The following is a 19,558-nucleotide window of genomic DNA, read 5'->3' on the forward strand; positions in this document are numbered from 1 at the left end:
GTGGGAGGACGGTACCGAATCTTCTCTGGTACTATCAGGCGGCTCAGCTTCATTTTATTTTGGATTGGTCTTTGGAGGGAGTTAATTTGGGGGTGCAGATGGAACAATTTTGGGTTGGGCAGCAGCCTCTGCGAGACTGGTTATGGAGTTCTCTATCAACTGGGGATCGGTTGCAGAGGATGGAGAACCCTTTTCTTAAGCATTTAATTATTTTATGAGGCTCGATGAGGAGGCAGTAGGGGTTTTGGAGGGGGACCTCTTCTTTGGCGGCTATATGTCGTGAACCAACTTTTGCAGTGGGAGGATCTTCTGGGATCTTTGCTCGGTGGGAGAGGAGGGAGATTTGGGTTTTTAGGGATATAATACAGGGTCATGAGATCCTTCCATTTGATGTTTTGCAAAAGAGGTATTCTTTGCCTCCTGGTGATTTTTTTTTTTTAATTACTTACAACTTAGACATTATATCCAGGCCCAGGGGTGGTTGGTTGATTCTCCGGGGGGTCGGAAACAAGTGGAAAATTTATAGTTATTATTGGATAGGGTACCTCGTCCGATTTCTGTCCTGTATTCCTTTCTTCGGAGCTGGAATAAACCTATTTTTACCTTTCAGGATAAGTGGGAGGTAGATTTAGGGTCTCGTCTACCAGAGAGTCAATGGGACATAATATGTTCTGAAAAACGTAAAGCGTCAGTGTGCGTGTTGGTTCAGGAGAATGCATATAAAATTGTATCTCGCTGGTTCTATACTCCAGCTCGTTTACATGTTATGTTTCCTAATGTACCTGATATTTGTTGGAGATGTGGGGAGGGGGAAGGGACCTTTTTCCATGTCTGGTGGGATTGTGCTAAGGTTAGACCATATTGGGTTATGATTACTGGATGTTTGACTGTCTGGTTGGGAGAGTGGGTTTCACTTACTCCACAGACTTGTTTATTGGGTCTTACTAACCTGAGGGATGTCTGGTGACATAGAAAACTCCTTCGTTTGGGTTTCTCTGCAGCCAAATGTTTGTTAACCTCTTATTAGAAAAAGCCAGTGGTGCCTAGAGAAGGGGAATGGAAGGATAGGACGGGGTCTTTATTACATATGGAATGTGTAACTGCTAAACAACATGGATATTTTGATGTGTATCACAGAGACTGGGATTTGATTTTTGGCAAACTTAGGGGTTGAGTATTGGTGGATTTTTGAGCGGGAAGGGAGGGAAGGTATTGGATGTTTTCTTTTGCAGGGGAGGAATGGTGGATGGGTGGGGGTTGGAGGGAGGGGGGAGCGGACTGGGGAGGTTTGGTTATTGTATTGTTTAGGGGGGAGGTTTTTGCTGGGGGTATTTTGTCATTTGTTGGGAGGGAATTTTTGGTGGGTGTGTTGTGGGTGGTGGACCTTGTATTTTGATTGTGCTTTTTGTATACTGTTTGATGTTCATAGAAACATAGAAAATGACAGCAGAAAAGGGCCATAGGCCATCAAGTCTGCCCACTCTAATGACCTACCCCCCTAACTCTACCCTCTTAGAGATCTCACATGGGTATCCCATTTTCTCTTAAAATCCGGCACGCTGCTGGCCTCGATCACCTGCACTGGAAGCTCATTCCAATGATCAACCACTCTTTCGGTGAAGAAATACTTCCTGGTGTCGCCATGAAATTTCCCGCCCCTGATTTTCAGCGGATTCCCTCTTGTGGCCGAGGGTCCTTTAAGAAAGAAAATATCATCTTCCACCTCGATACGACCGGCGATATATTTAAACGTCTGTCATGTCTCCCTTCTCCCTACGTTCTTCGAGAGAGTATAGCCGCAATTTATTCAGCCTTTCCTCATACGAGAGATCCTTGAGCCCCGAGACCATCCTGGTGGCCATTCGTTGAACTGACTCGACTCTCAGTACATCTTTATGGTAATGTGGCCTCCAGTATTGTACGCAGTATTCCAGATGAGGTCTCATCATGGTTCTGTACAATGGCATTATGACCTTGGGCTTCCGGCTGACGAAATTTCTACGGATACAACCCAACATTTGTCTAGCCTTGGATGAAGCCTTCTCCACTTGATTGACAGTTTTCATGTCTTCACTAATGATCACTCCTAAATCACGTTCTGCTGCAGCCCTAGCCAAGGTTTCACCATTCAAGTTGTAAGTTCTGCATGGATTTTTGCTGCCAAGGTGCATCACCTTATATTTTTTATGACCAATGTTCCAACAATAGCAGGTCCTGCATCATACTGTCGGACAAATTGCTTTTACTTACTATATTACATAGTTTGGCGTCATAGGCGAATAGTGTTATTTTACCTTGAAGCCCCTGAGTCAGGTCTCCTACAAATATGTTGAAAAGGATCGGGCCCAAGACTGAGCCCTGCGGCACCCAGCTGGTCACCTCTGACGTTTTAGAGAGGGTACCGTTAACCACCACCCTCTGAAGTCTACCACTTAGCCAATCATTGACACATGCAGTTAGTGTTTCTCCTAATCCCATCGATTTCATCTTGCTCAATAACCTGCGGTGCGGGACGCTATCGAAAGCTTTACTGAAGTCCAAGTACACGACGTCCAGGGACTCTCCTAAATCCAGCTTTCTTGTTACCCAGTCAAAGAAGCTGATTAGATTGGACTGGTAAATCCATGTTGGTGGGGGTCCCGTAGATTCTCCATGTTCAGGATCGTATCTAATTTACGTTTAATTAGTGTTTCCATGAGTTTATTTATTTATTTTTATTTATTTTATTTATTTATTTGGATTTCTATCCCGTCCTCCCAGTAGCTCAGAACGGTCTACAAATGAACATACACAGTGGAGAGTAAATAGACATATAAGTAATACAACAGGTTTAGTGATTGGATTTATAGATTTTGGAGAGAATTAAATACAGGGAGAGTATAGCAGAAAGAGAGAAGGGGGAAATACAGTAGTTTAGTTTAAGGAAAGTTATATGCGTTTAGGTACAATTTGTTGGTGGAGAGAGTAAGAGAGGGTTATATTGGAGTTTTGGGGAGGAGATAGGAGAGTGGAGGGGGGCGTAAGGGGGGGAGAAGACAGAGGAGATCTTTAGTTGAAGAGGAGGGTCTTTACCGATTTCCTGAAAGTTAATAATGAGTTCTGTTGTCTAAGTTGGGGGGGGAGTTGGTTCCAAAGGTGTGGAATGAAGTGGCTGTAGGATCGTTTGTGGGCAGTTTCTGTGAGCAGGGATCTTCCGGGGGGGGGGGGGGGGGGGTGCATAAGCGTATCTCTGACTTTGAGCGGAGGGTGCGAGTGGGGTTGTAGATGGGTAGCTTGGATTTTATGTAGGAGGGGGTGGTGGAATAAATTCTCTTGTGGGCAATTGCCAGGGCTTTGAAAGTACAGTTTACTCACTATCAATGTGAGACTCACCGGTCTGTAATTCACAGCCTCTGCCCTGCAACCCTTTTTGTGCAGTGGAATGACGTTAGCTGTTTTCCAGTCCAAGGGGACTCTTGCCTTACACGGGGAAAGATTGAAGAGCACGGATTCCGCTAGGACATCACACAACTCTCTGAGCACTCTGGGGTGTAGACTGTCCGGTCCCATGGCTTTGTTCACCTTGAGTCTTGATAGTTCGCAGTAGATGTCGCCAGGTGTAAACTCGAAATTCCAAAAGGGGTCTTCAGAGCTTTGCTTTGCCTGCAACTGTGGACCAGACCCCGGTGCCTCGCAGGTGAAGACTGAGCAGAAGTATTCATTCAATAGTTCGGCTTTATCGGAATATGATTCTACATAATTCCAGTCTGGTTTTCTAAGGCGTACTATCCCATCTGTGTTTCTTTTTCTATCACTAATATACCTGAAGAAGGATTTGTCCCCCTTCTTAATGTTCTTTGACAGCTGTAGACCTGGCCATATATTCTATTTTAGCCTCCCTGTTCTCTGATTGTTTGTAGGAAATAAATGCTCTTTTCTTTTCTTTAACAAGGTCCGAGATCTCTGCGGTGAACCATTGGGGTCTATTGTTTCTTCGCTGTTTGGGATGTTTGTAGATTTTGTTCAAATTTTTTTTCAATAAAAATTTATTGATACCAAAAAAAAAAAAAAATTTATAGAAAGAAAAGAAAGTGTCTTTAATCACTGAGCCACTGGAGGTTTCTTTTAGGCCAGGCACCTGCCATGTGAGATGATACCTTAGGAGATCATAGCCATCTCAGGGAAAACAATGAGGCCCTGATTCTGCAAAGTGCCATCCCGATTTTAGGCAGCTGTAGCGTAGGCGAGCCTGGGCCAATCACATCTTAGGGTTAGTGGGGATGGGCGGGCCCGCTATGCCTAAGGCCTGATTGGTCCAGGCTTCTTTAGCCTAGGCCAATCAGGCCTTAGACTTAGCGGGGATGGGCCAGGAAGGAGCGGGCCCGTCTCATTTTGACGAGGCGGGCCTATCGGCTGGATGGCAGCAAGACCTGTCCAGCCGGCCAACATTTAAAGATTAGTTGGGGGGGAGGGTAGGGGAGTCATCGGGGGGAAGGAAGTCGTTAGCATGGGGGGTCCAGCTTTCCGGCAGGAGGGGTTTGGCACCCTCCTGCCGGCGATCGGACAGGCGGCCGCTATACTTATCCTTTGCCGCTATAAGTGTAGCGGCCGCATCTACTCTAACCCGATTCTCTAACCGGCGTCTGTAACATGGACGTCGGTTACAGAATCAGGGTTAGTGTAGGCCCGATTCTGTATAGGACACCTCTCCCGGGCGTCCTATACAGAATCAGGACCTTAATTTCTCTCTGGATCCTGGAAACGACAGAGTGCAAATGTAAATGGCAAAGTCCTCAACCCATACTCTCTTATGAAACCAAAAATATGCTGTTAAGGTACTTGGGGGGGGGGAGAGAGAGGGAGGGTTGTGTGGATTTGAACCCATGACCTCTGGAAGATGGAAGATGTACCTTTAACCACTGAGCTACAGGAGCTTTCATTTAAGCAGGGGTTCCTATTATTTTTTAGTGACATTCTGCCATCTAGGTGCATATTGATGATGTCACAGTGATGGCAAGATTGTGCATCAGACATGTCTACTTGCTCTGAACCACAGCCGTTGCGAGTAGAGATTCTCTTCTTATTTTCTAGCCTTTTGGGAATGTAGTTCAGTATGCTATATATATATATATATATATCATGTGTTTTGCTTAAGTAATGCATTATTAAACATCTTTTGACCTTAATATCAAACAATAGTCTTCTATACTCCAAAAAATAAAGCCCCGTTCACCTATATGCAGATGCCTCCGGTATGCCTAAGTGACACCTAACTCGTGCCTACCTAGCGCCCAGTTCATGCTCAAAAATAGACCTGCTTTTGGAACACCTACATTTTAGGTGTTAGGTAGATGCATTAGGACGCTGAGCGGCATGCGATTCTGTAAATGGACATCTATTTTGAAGCCACGCCCACGCCTATCCCATTAGGCGCAGCTTTTTCCGAAAGGCGTCCACAAAATTTGTCGATGCCTATTTTGTGAATTGCATCCAGCCTTTAGACGTCTAACTTCCAAATATTGCTTGTTAAAATCATTAATTGGGCTTATTATCCATTTTATTTGGACGCCTAAGTCGGTGGATGTCCACATTGTGGACGCCTAAAGTTACACGTCCTTTACAGAATCTGCCCCAAATGGTCTTCAGGTTCTGGGCAATTCTACTTTAATGATGGACACGACATAGGCTTTGTTTTGGCTTCTCCATCTGTGTCAGGGGTCAGAAAGTCTTGAAGTTCAATATAAAAGATCAAAATACTAAAGTTACAATGAAAAATTTTTGCCCAAACTGGTGGAAAGAGAAACATTGCAGAACGTATGGTGTAGCTTAACTATTAGACTTCAGTATTTTGATCTTTTACATTGAACTACAAGATTTTCTGACCTCTGACACAGGTGGAGACACCAAAACATGGCCCATGTTGGGTTCATCATTAAAGTACAATTGCCCAGCACTTGAAGGCCCTTTGTGCTTTTTTGTGTTTCTTAAATAACAAGAGTCAGATCACCAACTAACAGTAAAACCGTTTAATAATCCTCTATACTAAAACCCTAAGCGCGCATGCGCACTTAGGTTTTTGTGATCCTGCCACTGTGCTGTGACTCCGTGCCGAATTCTATTTCCGGTGCGTGGGGTGGCTTGTGGCGCGTACGTGGTGGTGGAGTCTGGCGGTTTGATTTGCCGACGTCACTTTGAGCGTGGGGCAGGGAGGGAGGCTTCGACTCGCTGCTCCTGCTTGCTTTGGACCTTCCTCGCTGCCGGGTCCTGCTCCTGCCTTCGCGCAAAAAGAAAGTAGGTGGGAACTGGCAGCGATGAAGAACTGAGGCAAGCAGGAGCAGTGAGTTGTGAATGCTGCGCTGCCGACAGCTGTGTGAGACCAGGGAGGAAGGAGAGGGAGGGATGAGAACCTCTACTGTTGGCTGGCCTACTGGAGGACAGGGGGAGCAGGGAAGGGGTGCTGCTGGACAGGGGGGAGGTAAAAGGAAGGGAAAAGGGCTACTGCTGGACAGGGAGAACGGAATGGGTGCTGCTGGACAGGGGGGAATTAGAGGGAAGGGAGAAGGGCTACTGCAGGACAGGGGGAGCAGGTAGGGGGTGCTGCAGCACAGGGAAGTGGGGGGAGAGGGAAAGGGGGCCAGGGAGCAAGCTTGCTGTGCTTTGGGGGGAGGGGTGTGCTGGGGGGGGCAATCTTGGTTTGCTCTGGGGGGAGACAGAGGGAAAGGCAGGCAGGCATGGTGCCACAAAGAGAAATGGGCAGGCAGGCAGGGGGCCAAGGAGAGAAACGGAGAGACAGGCAAGCAGCGCGCGAGAGCGAAAGATGGATGCACATGGAGGGACAGCGGGCAGGGAGAGAGACGGAGGGAAAGAGGGACAGACAGACAGGGGGCCATGGAGAGAGACAGACAGAGAGAATGATGGACAGACAGGGGCCCAGAGAGACTGACGGATGGCCAGCGGCCAAGGAGAGAGAGAGGGGGAGGGAAAGACAGAAAGACAGCCAGAGGCCAAGGAGAGAGAGACAAAGAGAAAGGGGCAGACAGACAGCTGGTGGCCAAGGAGAGAGAGAAGACGGACAGATGGCGGCCAAGGAGAGAGAGAGACAGGGAAGGACAGACAGACAGAGAGCGGCCAAGGAGAGAGAGACAAGGAAGAAAAAACAGAGACAGCCAACAGCCAAGGAGAGAGAGAGAAAGTGAAAGAGAGTTCACACGGTAAGTTTTCATTAAATTTTGTGATCTGTTAAGTCTACACATCTATTCTAGCACTGTTAATCTAACGGGCTTAAACACTAGTAAATAATAATAATAACATTCCTAGTGTCTTACCTCACCATTCTCAGGATCATAAAATCTCTGGATCAGTTGAACAGTGGTACTTTTTCCACAGCCACTGCTACCAACCAAGGCCACTGTTTGACCACTATGAATCTCCAAATTTAGGCCTTTTAATACCTACAAGAGAAAGTGATAGACAAAAAAAAAAAATAAGCAATTGTAACATTATGTACTATAATAATCCATACCAACCTAGACCATTCCACAGTTTGTAAGTTCTTAACTGGGGAATGGTCTAGGTTGGTATGGATTATTGTAGTACAGAATGTTACAACAGAACTTACACATACTCATTATTAATTAATTATTAAAATTGCCCTTTTGACATTTCTGGGACATAGACCACAGAAGTAGAGAATGACACGAGGAACCTTTTACCACGGTAAACCGCGGGTCACCGCAGTAAATCCACAGGAATGGAGACATTTGCAACTGGTTTACTGCAGGAATGGGGACAAGACCTTTCACCGTCCCGTGGGAATGGGGACAAAACCTTTCACCACCCGTGGGAGAGGTGAAAAGTCTTACTTCTGTGGTAAAAAAAATTGTGCTCGTGTCAGACTCGGCATCTTCTCCCCAGCTCCTCTTGTGCCTATTTTACCTTCAGGAGCCAGCCATGCCACGATGAAGACAGAAGGAACCTAAAACCAAAGCCTGAGACCAATGTGATTTGAAGAATAAAATTACCAGACAACAAAAAGAAAAAAAAATAAATTTTATATTTTGTGATTAGAATATTTCAGATTTGAAATATGTATCCTGCTAGAGCTGGTATTAGACATAACTGGGGACCGCAAAGTCCAGGCTGTGCTTCTTTAGCTTCCAGCTGGCTTAGGGCTCTCTCTCTGACCAGGGGGAAGTTGCCCTAGTTGCACTCCCCTAACATTATTCTTGCCATGTGTGACTAAAGTATTTTGTTAGCTTGATTTTTATATGTAGCATTCTGTAGTAATTTGGTTTGTTCAGTTTTTACAATAGTGAAGGGGATATTTGTGAAAGGGAGGGGAGATTGGTTTTGTTGAACCTTGCTCTGTTTTATTTGTGTTTATAAAATGACAATTGTCAGAGGAGAAGCTTCCACCCAAACAAACGCGACTGCAGGGCGGCACAAGCAGGCTTCACTGGCATCAGTTTCTTTTCTAAAGCGCCGCAAAGGTAAGGGGGAGGGAGGGAGATAGATTTGGCCGGAGGGAGGGAAGGGGCTGCGCGCGTGATCGGTGACCACGCACCTTCCCTCCCTTAAATTTCTTTACACCGCGAAGGTAAGGGGGAGGGAGGGACATTCTCGGGCCGCTGAAGGACGGTGAAGTGGCGAGAGGGACAGGGGCGGTGAAGGAGATGGTGATCCGGTGACGGGGCATTGACGGGGACAGATTTTTTCCCTGTGTCATTCTCTACACAGAAGTCTGCCCAGTATTGTTCTTAGGTTCCAACTACTGGAATTACCATCAAAGCCCACATCAGCCTATCCAAACCATCCTGTCATTTTTGGGACACACACCATAAAAGGCTGCTTGGTATTGACCTCTCATTCTTCTTACAAATCACCTCTATCCCTCTAAAAACTTCAGAATGAATTAACCAATTGTTCTAAAAACATCAATGTGCATGGCATACAAACAACTGACAACACATCTAGTTTTAATTTTAAGTAGTCTAGGTGAGGTCTTAGAATATTGTGTTAGTTATGTTAGTTACTACCATTCTCATTCTAAAGGTTAGGAGCTAGTTCATAGTTTGTTTCAAAGACCTTCCTGAATCCTAGAAGTATTTTATGCTGTGAAGCATTTGGCTGAGGGTCTGCTGAATTACTGACTCTGAGTTACTACAATTATTTGGGGGGGCCAGCAGTTTCCTCCTGATACTCTGGGCTTATAGTTCTATGGGAAGTAACCTATGCTTAGACTATGGCAGATTTAGAGCAATATTCTAAGCAACTATCATAAGGAAATTGGATATTTGAGAAATGTCTTCCTTCTATGTGGTTCAAACGTATTGAAGGTGGACAAAGCCATGGAAACAGACAGAATCCAACCCAGGATATTGAGGGAGCTCAGGGAGGTTCTAGTGGGTCCTCTTAAAGATTTGTTCAATCTTCCCTCCCTTCTTACTTGCGCTCTAGTCTTTTATTGGGCTCTTTATGCGATAGTTGGAGGGTTTTGGTACTCAGCTTGGAGGGGAGACTGGGGGTGTCTTGATTTACTGCCTATACAGGTGAATCTTTAGTTTTCTCCGGGCCGGACTTCTGCCCCCTTTCGACACTGGACCCAGTTGGGTTTGATTATGTTGGAGCATGTCCTTACTCCAGATGGTACGCTCCCTCTTGGCGTACTTTTCAACTTCGAGATGGGATTCAGGCCGCTGATTTTTTTGCTCACTTACAACTGGGTCATTATATGTGCTCCTTGGAGGTGGAGGGTCTGAGGATGGGTTTGTCCGTGCCTTTTTCGGTCAATTTGAGGAGGATGGCCTGTCCGTTTCAGCGTTGCATAAGGTGCTGTGTTTTCTTGCTCTGCCCAGGTCATGGAAGTCCTTATGTGCTCGTTGGACTCCAGAGTTGGGCCTGCGGCCAACTGATTTAGATATGGGATGTCTTATTAAGCGTATCCCGACCCTTTCTGTCTCGGGTGCTACATTGCGCATATCTTACGTGGGTTCAATTATTTCACTCTGGTTTTGCAGAGTCGGCGCAGTGCGAGAAATGTACTGGTGCTCCTAAGTCTTTTTTCCATGCTTTTTGGAGTTGTCCAGCTGTCAGGGCTTTCTGGAGACAAGTGGTCCGCTATTTGGAGTTTTTGTTAGGGCGTTCTATACCTCTCAACTCCAGTGGGGTTTCTTTTAGATAAATATGAAGCTTTTCAGTTTTCTCCTGGTGTTGTCCAGCTATTTTTGCAAAAGGCAGGGTTGGTGGCTAAGAAAATTATTTTGGGGGAGTGGGTTTCGGATCACGCTCCTACTTATTGGGATTGGTATAACCGTTTGCATGCTTTAATGTTGCTTGAGAGGCATCGGGTGCGTCATTCCTTGCGACAATCTAAGTTTTTTTTTTTTGCAGGTATGGGGTCCTTATATATATTCCTTGTCTCATAGAACCTGTAGTATGATCCTTAATACTTTACCTGTTTAATTTGCCTTGGGCCATGAGGGGTTGGCAGCCTTGGGATGGCCTTTCCCCAGCTTGGTATTTTTTTTTTGTATGTTGTTTGTTTGCCTTGATTTGAGTTTTTGTTGGCTGTTTTTTTGTGTGGTTTTTTTTTTTGGGGGGGGGACTTTGGTGGGAGGTCCTATGCATTGTCTTTTGGGGCTCATGGGCCCTGAATGTCACGCTTTCGCTTTGGTCTTGTTCAGTCCTCCTCAGTTAGGTGGGTTGGGATACTTGCTCTTTATTTGCTACCATATTTCTGGTTACTCTTTCATTGTGCCTACAGCATTTTTCTTATGTCATCTCTTGTGCTGGGTTCTTCTGGCAGTTAATTACTCATTTGTATATTCTGGTTCATTGTTGTGAGGGGCAGGGTATAGGGGTGGGGTGGGTTATTGGGACTGGGGGATAACTGCTGCATAGTTTTTGAACCACTGTATCTGCTATTGTATTCATTGTCCTTTTTTTTTTGGCTTGTTCAATAAAAAATTGTTTCAACTAAAAAAAAAAAAAAAGATTTGTTCAATAACTTCTCGGAGACAGGAGAAGTTCTGTGGGACTGGAGAAGAGCGGATATGGTCCCTCTTCACAAAAGCGGTCACAGAGATGAAGCAGGAAACTACAGGATGGTAATCTTCACTTCAGTTATTGGAAAAATAATGGAAGCATTGCTGAAGGAAAGGATAGTGAACTTCCTAGAATCCAGTGGGTTACAAGATTTAAGGCAACATGGTTTTACTAAAGGTAAATTGTGCCAAACAAATCTGATTGAATTCTTTGACTAGATAACCAAAGAATTGAATTGAGGAATTGCACCAGATATAATTTACTTAGATTTCAGCAAAGCTTTCCACATGGCTCTTCATAGGAAGCTCTTGAATATACATGGTGGGTTAAATTGGTAGTGAACTGGATTAGAAACTGGTTGACGGACAAACGCCAGAGAGTGGTAGTTAATGAAGTTGGTATTCAGATGAAGGAAAGGTGAGTAGTGGAGTGCCACAAGGATCAGTTGGGGCCGATTCTGTTCAATATATTTGTGAGCAACACTGCTGAAGGGTTAGAAGGTGAAGTTTGTATTTTTGCAGATGATACCAAGATTTGTTAACAGAGTGGACACCCCGGAGGGACAGGAAAATATGAAAAAGGACCTGCAAAAGTTAGAAGAATGTCTAATGTTTGCCAACTTAAATTCAATGCAAAGAAGTGAAGAATGATGCACTTGGGGAGTAGAAATCAGAGGGAGCCTTATGTGCTATGTGCATGGACAAGGAGAGGGACCGTGGATTGATAGTGTCTGAGGATCTGAAAACAATGAAACAGTGTGACAAGGCGGTGGTTGTGGCCAAAAGGATGCTGGGCTGTACAGCAGAAGAAAGGAGGTGTTGATGCCCCTGTGAAGGTCATTGGTGAGGCCCCACTTAAAGTACTATGTTCAGTTTTGGAGACCATATCTGGGTAAGGATGTAAAAAGACTTGAAGTAGTCCAGAGGAAAGTGACAAAAATGGTACAGGGGGCTTACGACAAAAGACGTATGAGAATAGAAGACATGAATATGTATACTCTAGAAGAGAAAGGAAGAACAGGGGAGATATGATACAGACATTTAAATACCTGAAAGGTATTAATATAGAAACAAATATTTTGCAGAGAAGGGAAAATGGTAAAACTAGAGGGAATAAATTGAGGTTGTAGAGTGGCAGACTTAGGAGTAATGTTAGGAAAATATTTTTTATGGAGAGGATGTTGAATGCCTGGAATACCCTCCTAAGGGATGTGGGGAGGAAAATGGTGATGGAATTTTTAAAAGTGTGGGATGAGCACAGAGGATCTCTAGAACATAAGAAATGCCTCTGCTGGGTCCTTTTTGTCCTGACCTGTCCTGGCGATAGAGCTTGTATCCCGGCAGTGCTGTATCCCATTTGCTTTCCTCATTCCACCATGTTTCAGAGATTCCAATGATGTCGATGTCTTCTGCATCGGCCACGGCTTCTAGTTCCCCCATTTTGTTTCTTAGGCTCCTTGCATTAGCATATATGCATTTTAGATCTTGGTATTTTGTTGTCCTCCTTTCCTTTCCCTGTGCTTCGGTCCTTATTTTCTTCTCTTTTGCTGTAAACATTGTAACCTCTTCTTCTGGGTTAGTCGACTCCTGCAATTTATCCATTGTTTCTTCCCAGCCATTTTTCCCCTCAGTATCTTCACAGGATACCGTCTTCCAAATCGTCGACCCTAGGTCAACTGTCGGCTTTCCCCTTCTTCTTAGTTTAAAGCCAGTTCTATTCCTCTCTTGATGTTGTTTGCTAGGAGTCTAGTTCCCGCTGCGCTCAGGTGGAGTCCATCTTTCCTGTAGAGCTTGCTCTTGCTCCAAAACGCCGTCCAGTTCCTCACGAAGTGGAATCCTTCTTCCTCACACCATCTTCTCATCCACGCATTTATTGATTGTAGTTCCTCCTGCCTTTTCACATCTGCCCTCGGTACTGGTAGGATCTCTGAGAACATTATCTTCTGGGCCCTCATCCTCAGCTTCCTTCCCAGAATTTTGAACTGTTCTAATAGCGTGCTTCTTTTGTAGTCTCTCCTGCTGACATCATTCGTCCCAATGTGGATCACTACAGCGGTCTCTTCTGTCTCCGCCCCTTCCAGTATCATTCCAATTTTGCCAACGATGTCCTTGGTTCTTGTTCCTGGAAGGCAGGTCACCAGTCAGTCCTCTCTCCCTTCTGCTATGTGGCTGCATGCCTAAAGATTGAGTCTCCCACTAGGATCGCTGACTTCCCCTTCTTCAGGTTTCGCTTCGGTCTCAGGTCAATGTCCTCAATATGCTTCGCTCTTTCCACTTCTGGGCCTCGACTAGCCAAATTCTCCCCCTCTTGTGGTAGTCCTCTGTGTCATCTTTGAGGTAATCTTCTTCTTGCTCTCCCTTGCATGTTGGTATCCATGTAGCTTCTTCTTTCATCTGAAGTTCGTTCTCCTCCACCTTCGTCCTGTATGCCTCTTCAATGAATCTCTCGAGTTCCCTGACTTCCTCTTCAATGTGTCTCTCCGTGGTGTGAAATCCTTCTAGCTCCTGTATCTCTAATTAGAAAATAAATGGTATAAAACAAACTAAGGCTGGCACTGGGCAATCTTTCACAGTCTGTGTCCCGTCTATGGTAATTCAGATTAGGGTGGGCTGGGAAGGGCTTTGATGGAAGATCCAGAAACAGGATGGTTAGGATAGGCTGGAGTGAGCTTTGACGGCAACTCCAGTAGTGAACCTAAAGATGGTATCAGGTGGACTTCTATGAACTATGGCCCAGAAATATTAAAGAAAAAAAGAAAATATAACCATAAATGTATATAATACTTGTGATTACTGAGCAGATTGGATGGACCATTCAGGTCTTTATCTGCTGTCATTTACTATGTACTAAGTTGAATTTTAGCTATATTGAGAGAAGGTATCTTGACCCAGATTCTGAGAGATGCCTAAAGTTGGCCGTTTAGACTGGAGCTCCTAACTTAACTATTCAAAAAGCTTAATCGGCACCGATAGCAAGCAATCAGCACCTCAGAATTGGCTTAAATTAAAATTAATTGATTGCTAGGCGCCAAACTTGGTAAATGCCTACCACTTTCAGCTAGTTGCCTAATCCAAGGTGTTTACCAGAAAATGGGTATGGTTTAGGGCAGATCGTGGGGAATTGTGGGCATGTTTTGCACGTAGGTGCCTAAATTGGACTTAGGCACTGGTATTTAGGCCAAGAAAACGTTGGCATAAATAGGATATATTTAAGTCCAATTTAGGCACAACTAGGCAGGTTTCTATAAACAGCCCCTAACTTATGATTGATGTGCTATGTGCCACAATCCTTGGCGCCTATATTTTAGGCACTGTTTATAGAATCAGGGACCTTGAGTTAGGCTAGTAGATGTCATCATGGATCAATTACATTTATAATGTGTACCTTTATACTTTATGTATACACTAGTCTTTAAGCCCGTTACATTAACGGGTGCTAGAATATGTGTCTGTCTGTCTTTCTTTCTTTCTTTCTGTCTCTCTCCCTCCCGCTGTCTTTCTTTCTGTCTGTCTCTCTCCCTGCCCCCTATGCAGCAACATTTCTTTCCCACCCCCTACCTCTCTGTGCAGCAGCCACAGCAGCATTCCCTCCCCCTCCATTTCCCTGTGCAGCAGCATTTCCCTCTGCCCACCCCATTGTGCAGCAGCATTTCCCTCCCCCCACTTCCCTGTGCAGCAGCAGCAGCATTTCCCCCTTCTCTGTGCAGCTACCGCAGCTGCAGCATTTCCCTCCCCCTCCATTTTTCTGTGCAGCATTTCCCTCCCCATCCCACTTCCCTGTGCAGTAGCTACAGCCGCAGCATTCTCTCCCCCTCCATTTTTCTGTGCAACAGCATTTCCCTCCCCCCACTTCCATGTACAGCAGCCACAGCAGCATTCCCTCCCCAACCATTTCTCTCCACCCACATCACTTCCCTGTGCAGCAACAGCAGCAGTATTTCCCTCCCCCTGCACTTCACTGTGCAGCAGCAGCAGCGGCGGTATTTTCCTTCTCCTCTACGTCCCTGTGCAGCAGCAGTGTTTTCCCTTTCCCTTCCCGCGGTCTGGCCGGTTCCCTTAGTCTCTTGCCGCTCCCTCCTTCCCTTCCCACGATCCCGACAAACCTCCCGACTCCAGCAGCGTCTGCAGCACTCTAAACATGCTGCTTTGCGGCCTTCTACTGCCATAATTTATTCTGGCATGTCCCTGATGACATCATCAGAGACGCAGCAGAGTAAATCAGGGCAGTAGAAGGCCGTGAAGCAGTGTGTTTAGAGTACTGCGGACGCTGCTGGAATCGGAGATTTGTCGGGACCGCAGGAAAGGAAGGGCGAGGGCGGCAAGGAACTAAGGGACCACGGGAAGGGAGGATCGGATGTGAGGGTCAATGGGGGTTCGGGTGTGCCGGGGAGTGGTGCGGGGGGGGGGGGGGGCTGACGACGAACTGGCTTACATGAAAACAGGATTCGTTGTAAGCGCGCATGCGCACTCCTGCCTGCCACAGACATACGGATCACGCAGGTAAGAGTGCGCATGCGCGCTTAGCATTTTATTATAATAGATTTTAAAATCTTTTATAAACTACATTTGATATAAGTATAAATTTCACTGATTGGTAAATTCGCATTCAACTTTCAGAAACATGGCTATAAGAAAAATAATAACTCTTCCATTGCCTTTTGATGAAAAATCACAATTATTTCACTTACCGGGACATCTATTCTAGATGGATATGAGAAATGAACATTGCTGAAATTTATATCCCCTTTAATTTTGTCTGGTTTGAATCCAGACTCTGAAAAACTGTCAATCTTTGGTTCCTAAGTAAACAATACAGAAAGAATGAATGAAATAAAAAAAAACAAATGTTAGTAAGCAAAATATTCATTTGGAATTTTCCTGGGTGAAGGGTGAAATACATTTATGTGTATTTGAAATAAGCAATCCCCATGCAGATATTTTGAAAATCTGACTGGCTGTGGGGTCACCAGGGTAGGCTGGGGAAGCCTAGTACAAGAAGTTAAGCTGAGAACACCATTTAATATTTGTTTTTCATGCTCTGGAATAGTTATCAGTAGATGGCTTACATTATCAATGATGTTAAAAATGGTATATGCTGCTCCTCTTGCGTTAGCAAATGCTTCAATATTTGGTGCAGCTTGTCCAATACCGAAAGCCCCAATAAGAACAGAAAAAAAGACCTGAACAAAGAAAAATATATTTCTTAGTTATACAATCCGTGATAACACTAACAATGGAAAACTCTTTTTTATTATTATTATTATTATAAACACTTCTTTTTAAAAGTTATACTTTCTGCAAGTACATCTATGAAGCTATTTTAGAAGGCTTAGGTGCCATATACATGTGTAAAGCTGCTTCACATATGTAAATTGGCAAACAAATACAAGTAGTAATTTTTAGAAAAGAAGCTAATAATAAGATGTCATGCACAGATTTAAAAGAGGCACATTTTGGATGTGGTTTGAGTTGTCCTTCAAGGTATGTAGTTTTTCAAACTAATATGAATTCCATATTATACAACAGTAATATGTGCAAATCTGGGAAAAACATTCACACCTGCTTCAAGTCACATATAACAATCAACTGACCATCTTGTTTGGACCAGAAATTTGGAGAACTTGACAAGGAAAAGGAAAGAGGATAGGATTTTTTAAAAGGTTCTAGGGTGATCCAGAAAATTACAGACCGATAAGCCTGACTTCAGTGCCAGTCATGACAGTAGAAACTATTATAAAGAATAACATTATGGAATACTTAGACAAACATGGTTTAATGATATTCTGTAGAGTCAGCATAGGTTCAGCTAAGGCAGGGGTCAGGAACCTTTTTGGCTGAGAGAGCCATAAACACAACATATTTTAAAATGTAATTCCGTGAGAGCCATACAATATGTTTAAAACCAAATACAAGTAAATGTGTGCATTTTATGTAAGACCAACACTTTTAAAGCACAATAAGTCTCTGAATTCTTTTTAATAACATTGTTATGCTGTTGCTAACCAATGATGAATAAAGTAGTTCTTACCATTAATGCGACTTCAGGTGCTGCATGGTTTTGCTGATGGCTTTGTAGTCTGGTTGATATGTGGTGAGGTTAAGTTTCATGCAGGCGTTGAGACTTCCATCCGTAAACGTGATCGTCGTTGATCTTACTGTTCTTTAGATATGAGAAAGACTGCGTAGAGTCAAACATTGTCAGTACAGCAATACTCACACGCTGCAGTGTGTGGTATGTGACGGGAAGCGCGTTCCAAGTTTTGACAATCAGCTGTTCTGCAGGTTGAAGTTTTTTCATTTCTCCCCACTTGTGTTTGCTCGCCAACTCTGCTTGCTGTCGTGCAAGTCTTTCCAAATCTTCATTCAGTGACTTGAACTTATTCACCCACATGTCTGAGGCCTTCAGGTCAGCATCTTGGAGCTCAAAATCTCTGACGGAGACACCGGGGATGTAACTCAGGTCGGCGCTGTCCACTGCACACTCGTGTGGATCGGTGATGAATTTAAAAAGATGAGCGCGCTCACAAAATTCTCCAAAGCGCGCTTTGAATGACTGCAGGAGATTAGATGTGAAGCCCGCTAGCGATTAGATGTGAAGACTGCTAGCTGCTGAAGATCAAGATGTTGAGCAGGGTCACTTGCTGTGCATGCATCTTTAAACTCTCCCAGTTTTTCAAAGTGTAGTAAACGACCTATTTCAGTGTCGGTGATGAAGAGTTCTAGCTTGTTTTCAAATGTAAACACTGCTTGTTGAAGGGATAAGACTGTATTTCCAATGCCTTGCATTTTCACATTGAGCTGGTTCAGATGTTCAGTTATGTCCACGAGATAGTAGAACTTCAGGAGCAACTCAGTGTTAGCTAACTCAGGATGCTCGACGTTTTTCATTTCAAGAAAAGTCCGGATTGCGCTCAGACAAGCCGCGAAACGGCTGAGCACCTTCCCTCTTGACAACCAATGCACATTGCTGTGCAGAAGCAGACCAGGATAATTATTTCCAACTTCATCCACCAGTGTTTTAAACTGGCGATCATTTAAAGCTTGGGCAACAATAAAGTTGACCACCTGAATGACCAGCGACATCACCTCACCTGGAAGTCAGAGTGTCAGGTTGGCAGGGAGCCAGATGCAGCCATCAACAGAGCCACATCTGGCTCCCGAGCCATAGGTTCCTGACCCCTGAGCTAAGAAGGGAAGTCATGCCTCACCAATCTGCTTTGTTTCTCAGCAGCTATTTTTGCCGCGAAGAGAACAAGGGCAGGAGTGAGTGTGAATTGCTTCTGCCCTAATGCACTACTACTGGGGAATCATGGAAGGCCTGGGGGTCCTCTTGCTGGGTCTGGGAGGGAGGTTAAGAACATAAGAATAGCCTTACTGGTATCGGTTCTTCACACCAATCGTTGAACTGGTGTGGAAGGGGAGGAATTAAGATGGTGGTGGTTTAGGCGGCAGCATTTACATCGTGGAACTCCAATTGTCGAAAAAGGTTACCTGAAATGCCTTAATCTAAGAGGAAGGGTGCAGTCCGCCTGGACCATTCCACAGTAAGGATTTCCACTCCAAATCAGCAATCTATCTTGGAGTTTGCTGCTGCCGCCATTGGCCATTGTAGTATCGAAGGGTTCCCATAGCTTGCACCGGCAGGTGGAGCTGCCGGTGATTTCGTGTTGGAGGTTTCTCTCTCCCCTCCAGGGACTGTCCCACCACTGTGCCCTGCTTCCCTCGTGGCTCAGTCCGGCGATTCCTGTACAGAAGGAATGTCAGGCGAAACACTATTTGAAGGGGCAGAATTCACAAATGAGCAAGGAGAGCAGAGTCCTGGGAAACAGTCTTTTGGCTGAACCAGGAAAGAAGAAACCACCTGTGGTAACTCTCGAGAGCATATGGAAAGCTCGAGAGAGATTGAACTTAATGGTGGAAGGATCTTCTCAGGAGTTGACTAATCTTGTGTGTATTGTTGACAGCTTGGGGAAATCTTTGTTACTAAGGAAGAATTCACCTTAGAAATTAAGAAAGTCAGTGATAAGGTGGTTAACTTACAAAAGCTGACTAATGGGATTTTGAAAGAAAGAATGCTTCTAAATAGAAAGATTGAACAATTATAGAACTATAACAGGATGTTAAACCTACATTTACTGAACTTTCCAAAGTCTTTTGGAGTGATGCCTCCTGAAATGTTTAAAAAGATTTAAATTGTTCTCTTTAATGGATAAATGTATCAGTTCCTTAAAAATCTTTACACTTCCCCCTCAATATTCGCAGGGGTTAGGAACAGAGTCGGGCCACGAATATTAAAAACCGCAAATAACTTTTAGGGCCGGCTCTGACCCACCCCCGCCTCCCTCCTGCATCCCGGACCTTCCCCAGACCTTACCTCGTGGTCTAGCGGCGACACGGGGCAGGATGGATCTTCCTACACTCCTGCCCCATGCAGAGCCGTCATCAAAATGGCTGCTGTGAGTTCCTGTTGTAGTCTCAAGGCTACAACAGGAACTCACGATAGCCATTTTGATGACGGCAAGGGTTATTTTTAAGTT

At 44.7% G+C, this 19,558-nt stretch overlaps 1 protein-coding gene across 1 annotated transcript in view; it reads right to left on the reverse strand.

The window, feature by feature from the left end:
- The window catches only part of ABCB1 (ATP binding cassette subfamily B member 1), a 356,266-nt gene that overhangs the window by 158,934 nt on the left and 177,774 nt on the right, over positions 1 to 19,558 (reverse strand). The window contains exons 10-12 of the mRNA XM_033931220.1: positions 16,088 to 16,201; positions 15,710 to 15,820; positions 7,305 to 7,430 (exon numbers count right to left, since the gene is read on the reverse strand). Of these exons, the coding sequence (XP_033787111.1) occupies positions 7,305 to 7,430; positions 15,710 to 15,820; positions 16,088 to 16,201 (351 nt within the window). The remainder of the gene's footprint in view (positions 1 to 7,304; positions 7,431 to 15,709; positions 15,821 to 16,087; positions 16,202 to 19,558) is intronic.

The sequence above is a fragment of the Geotrypetes seraphini genome, chromosome 2 (assembly GCF_902459505.1).
Source record: "Geotrypetes seraphini chromosome 2, aGeoSer1.1, whole genome shotgun sequence".
NCBI lineage: Eukaryota > Metazoa > Chordata > Amphibia > Gymnophiona > Dermophiidae > Geotrypetes > Geotrypetes seraphini.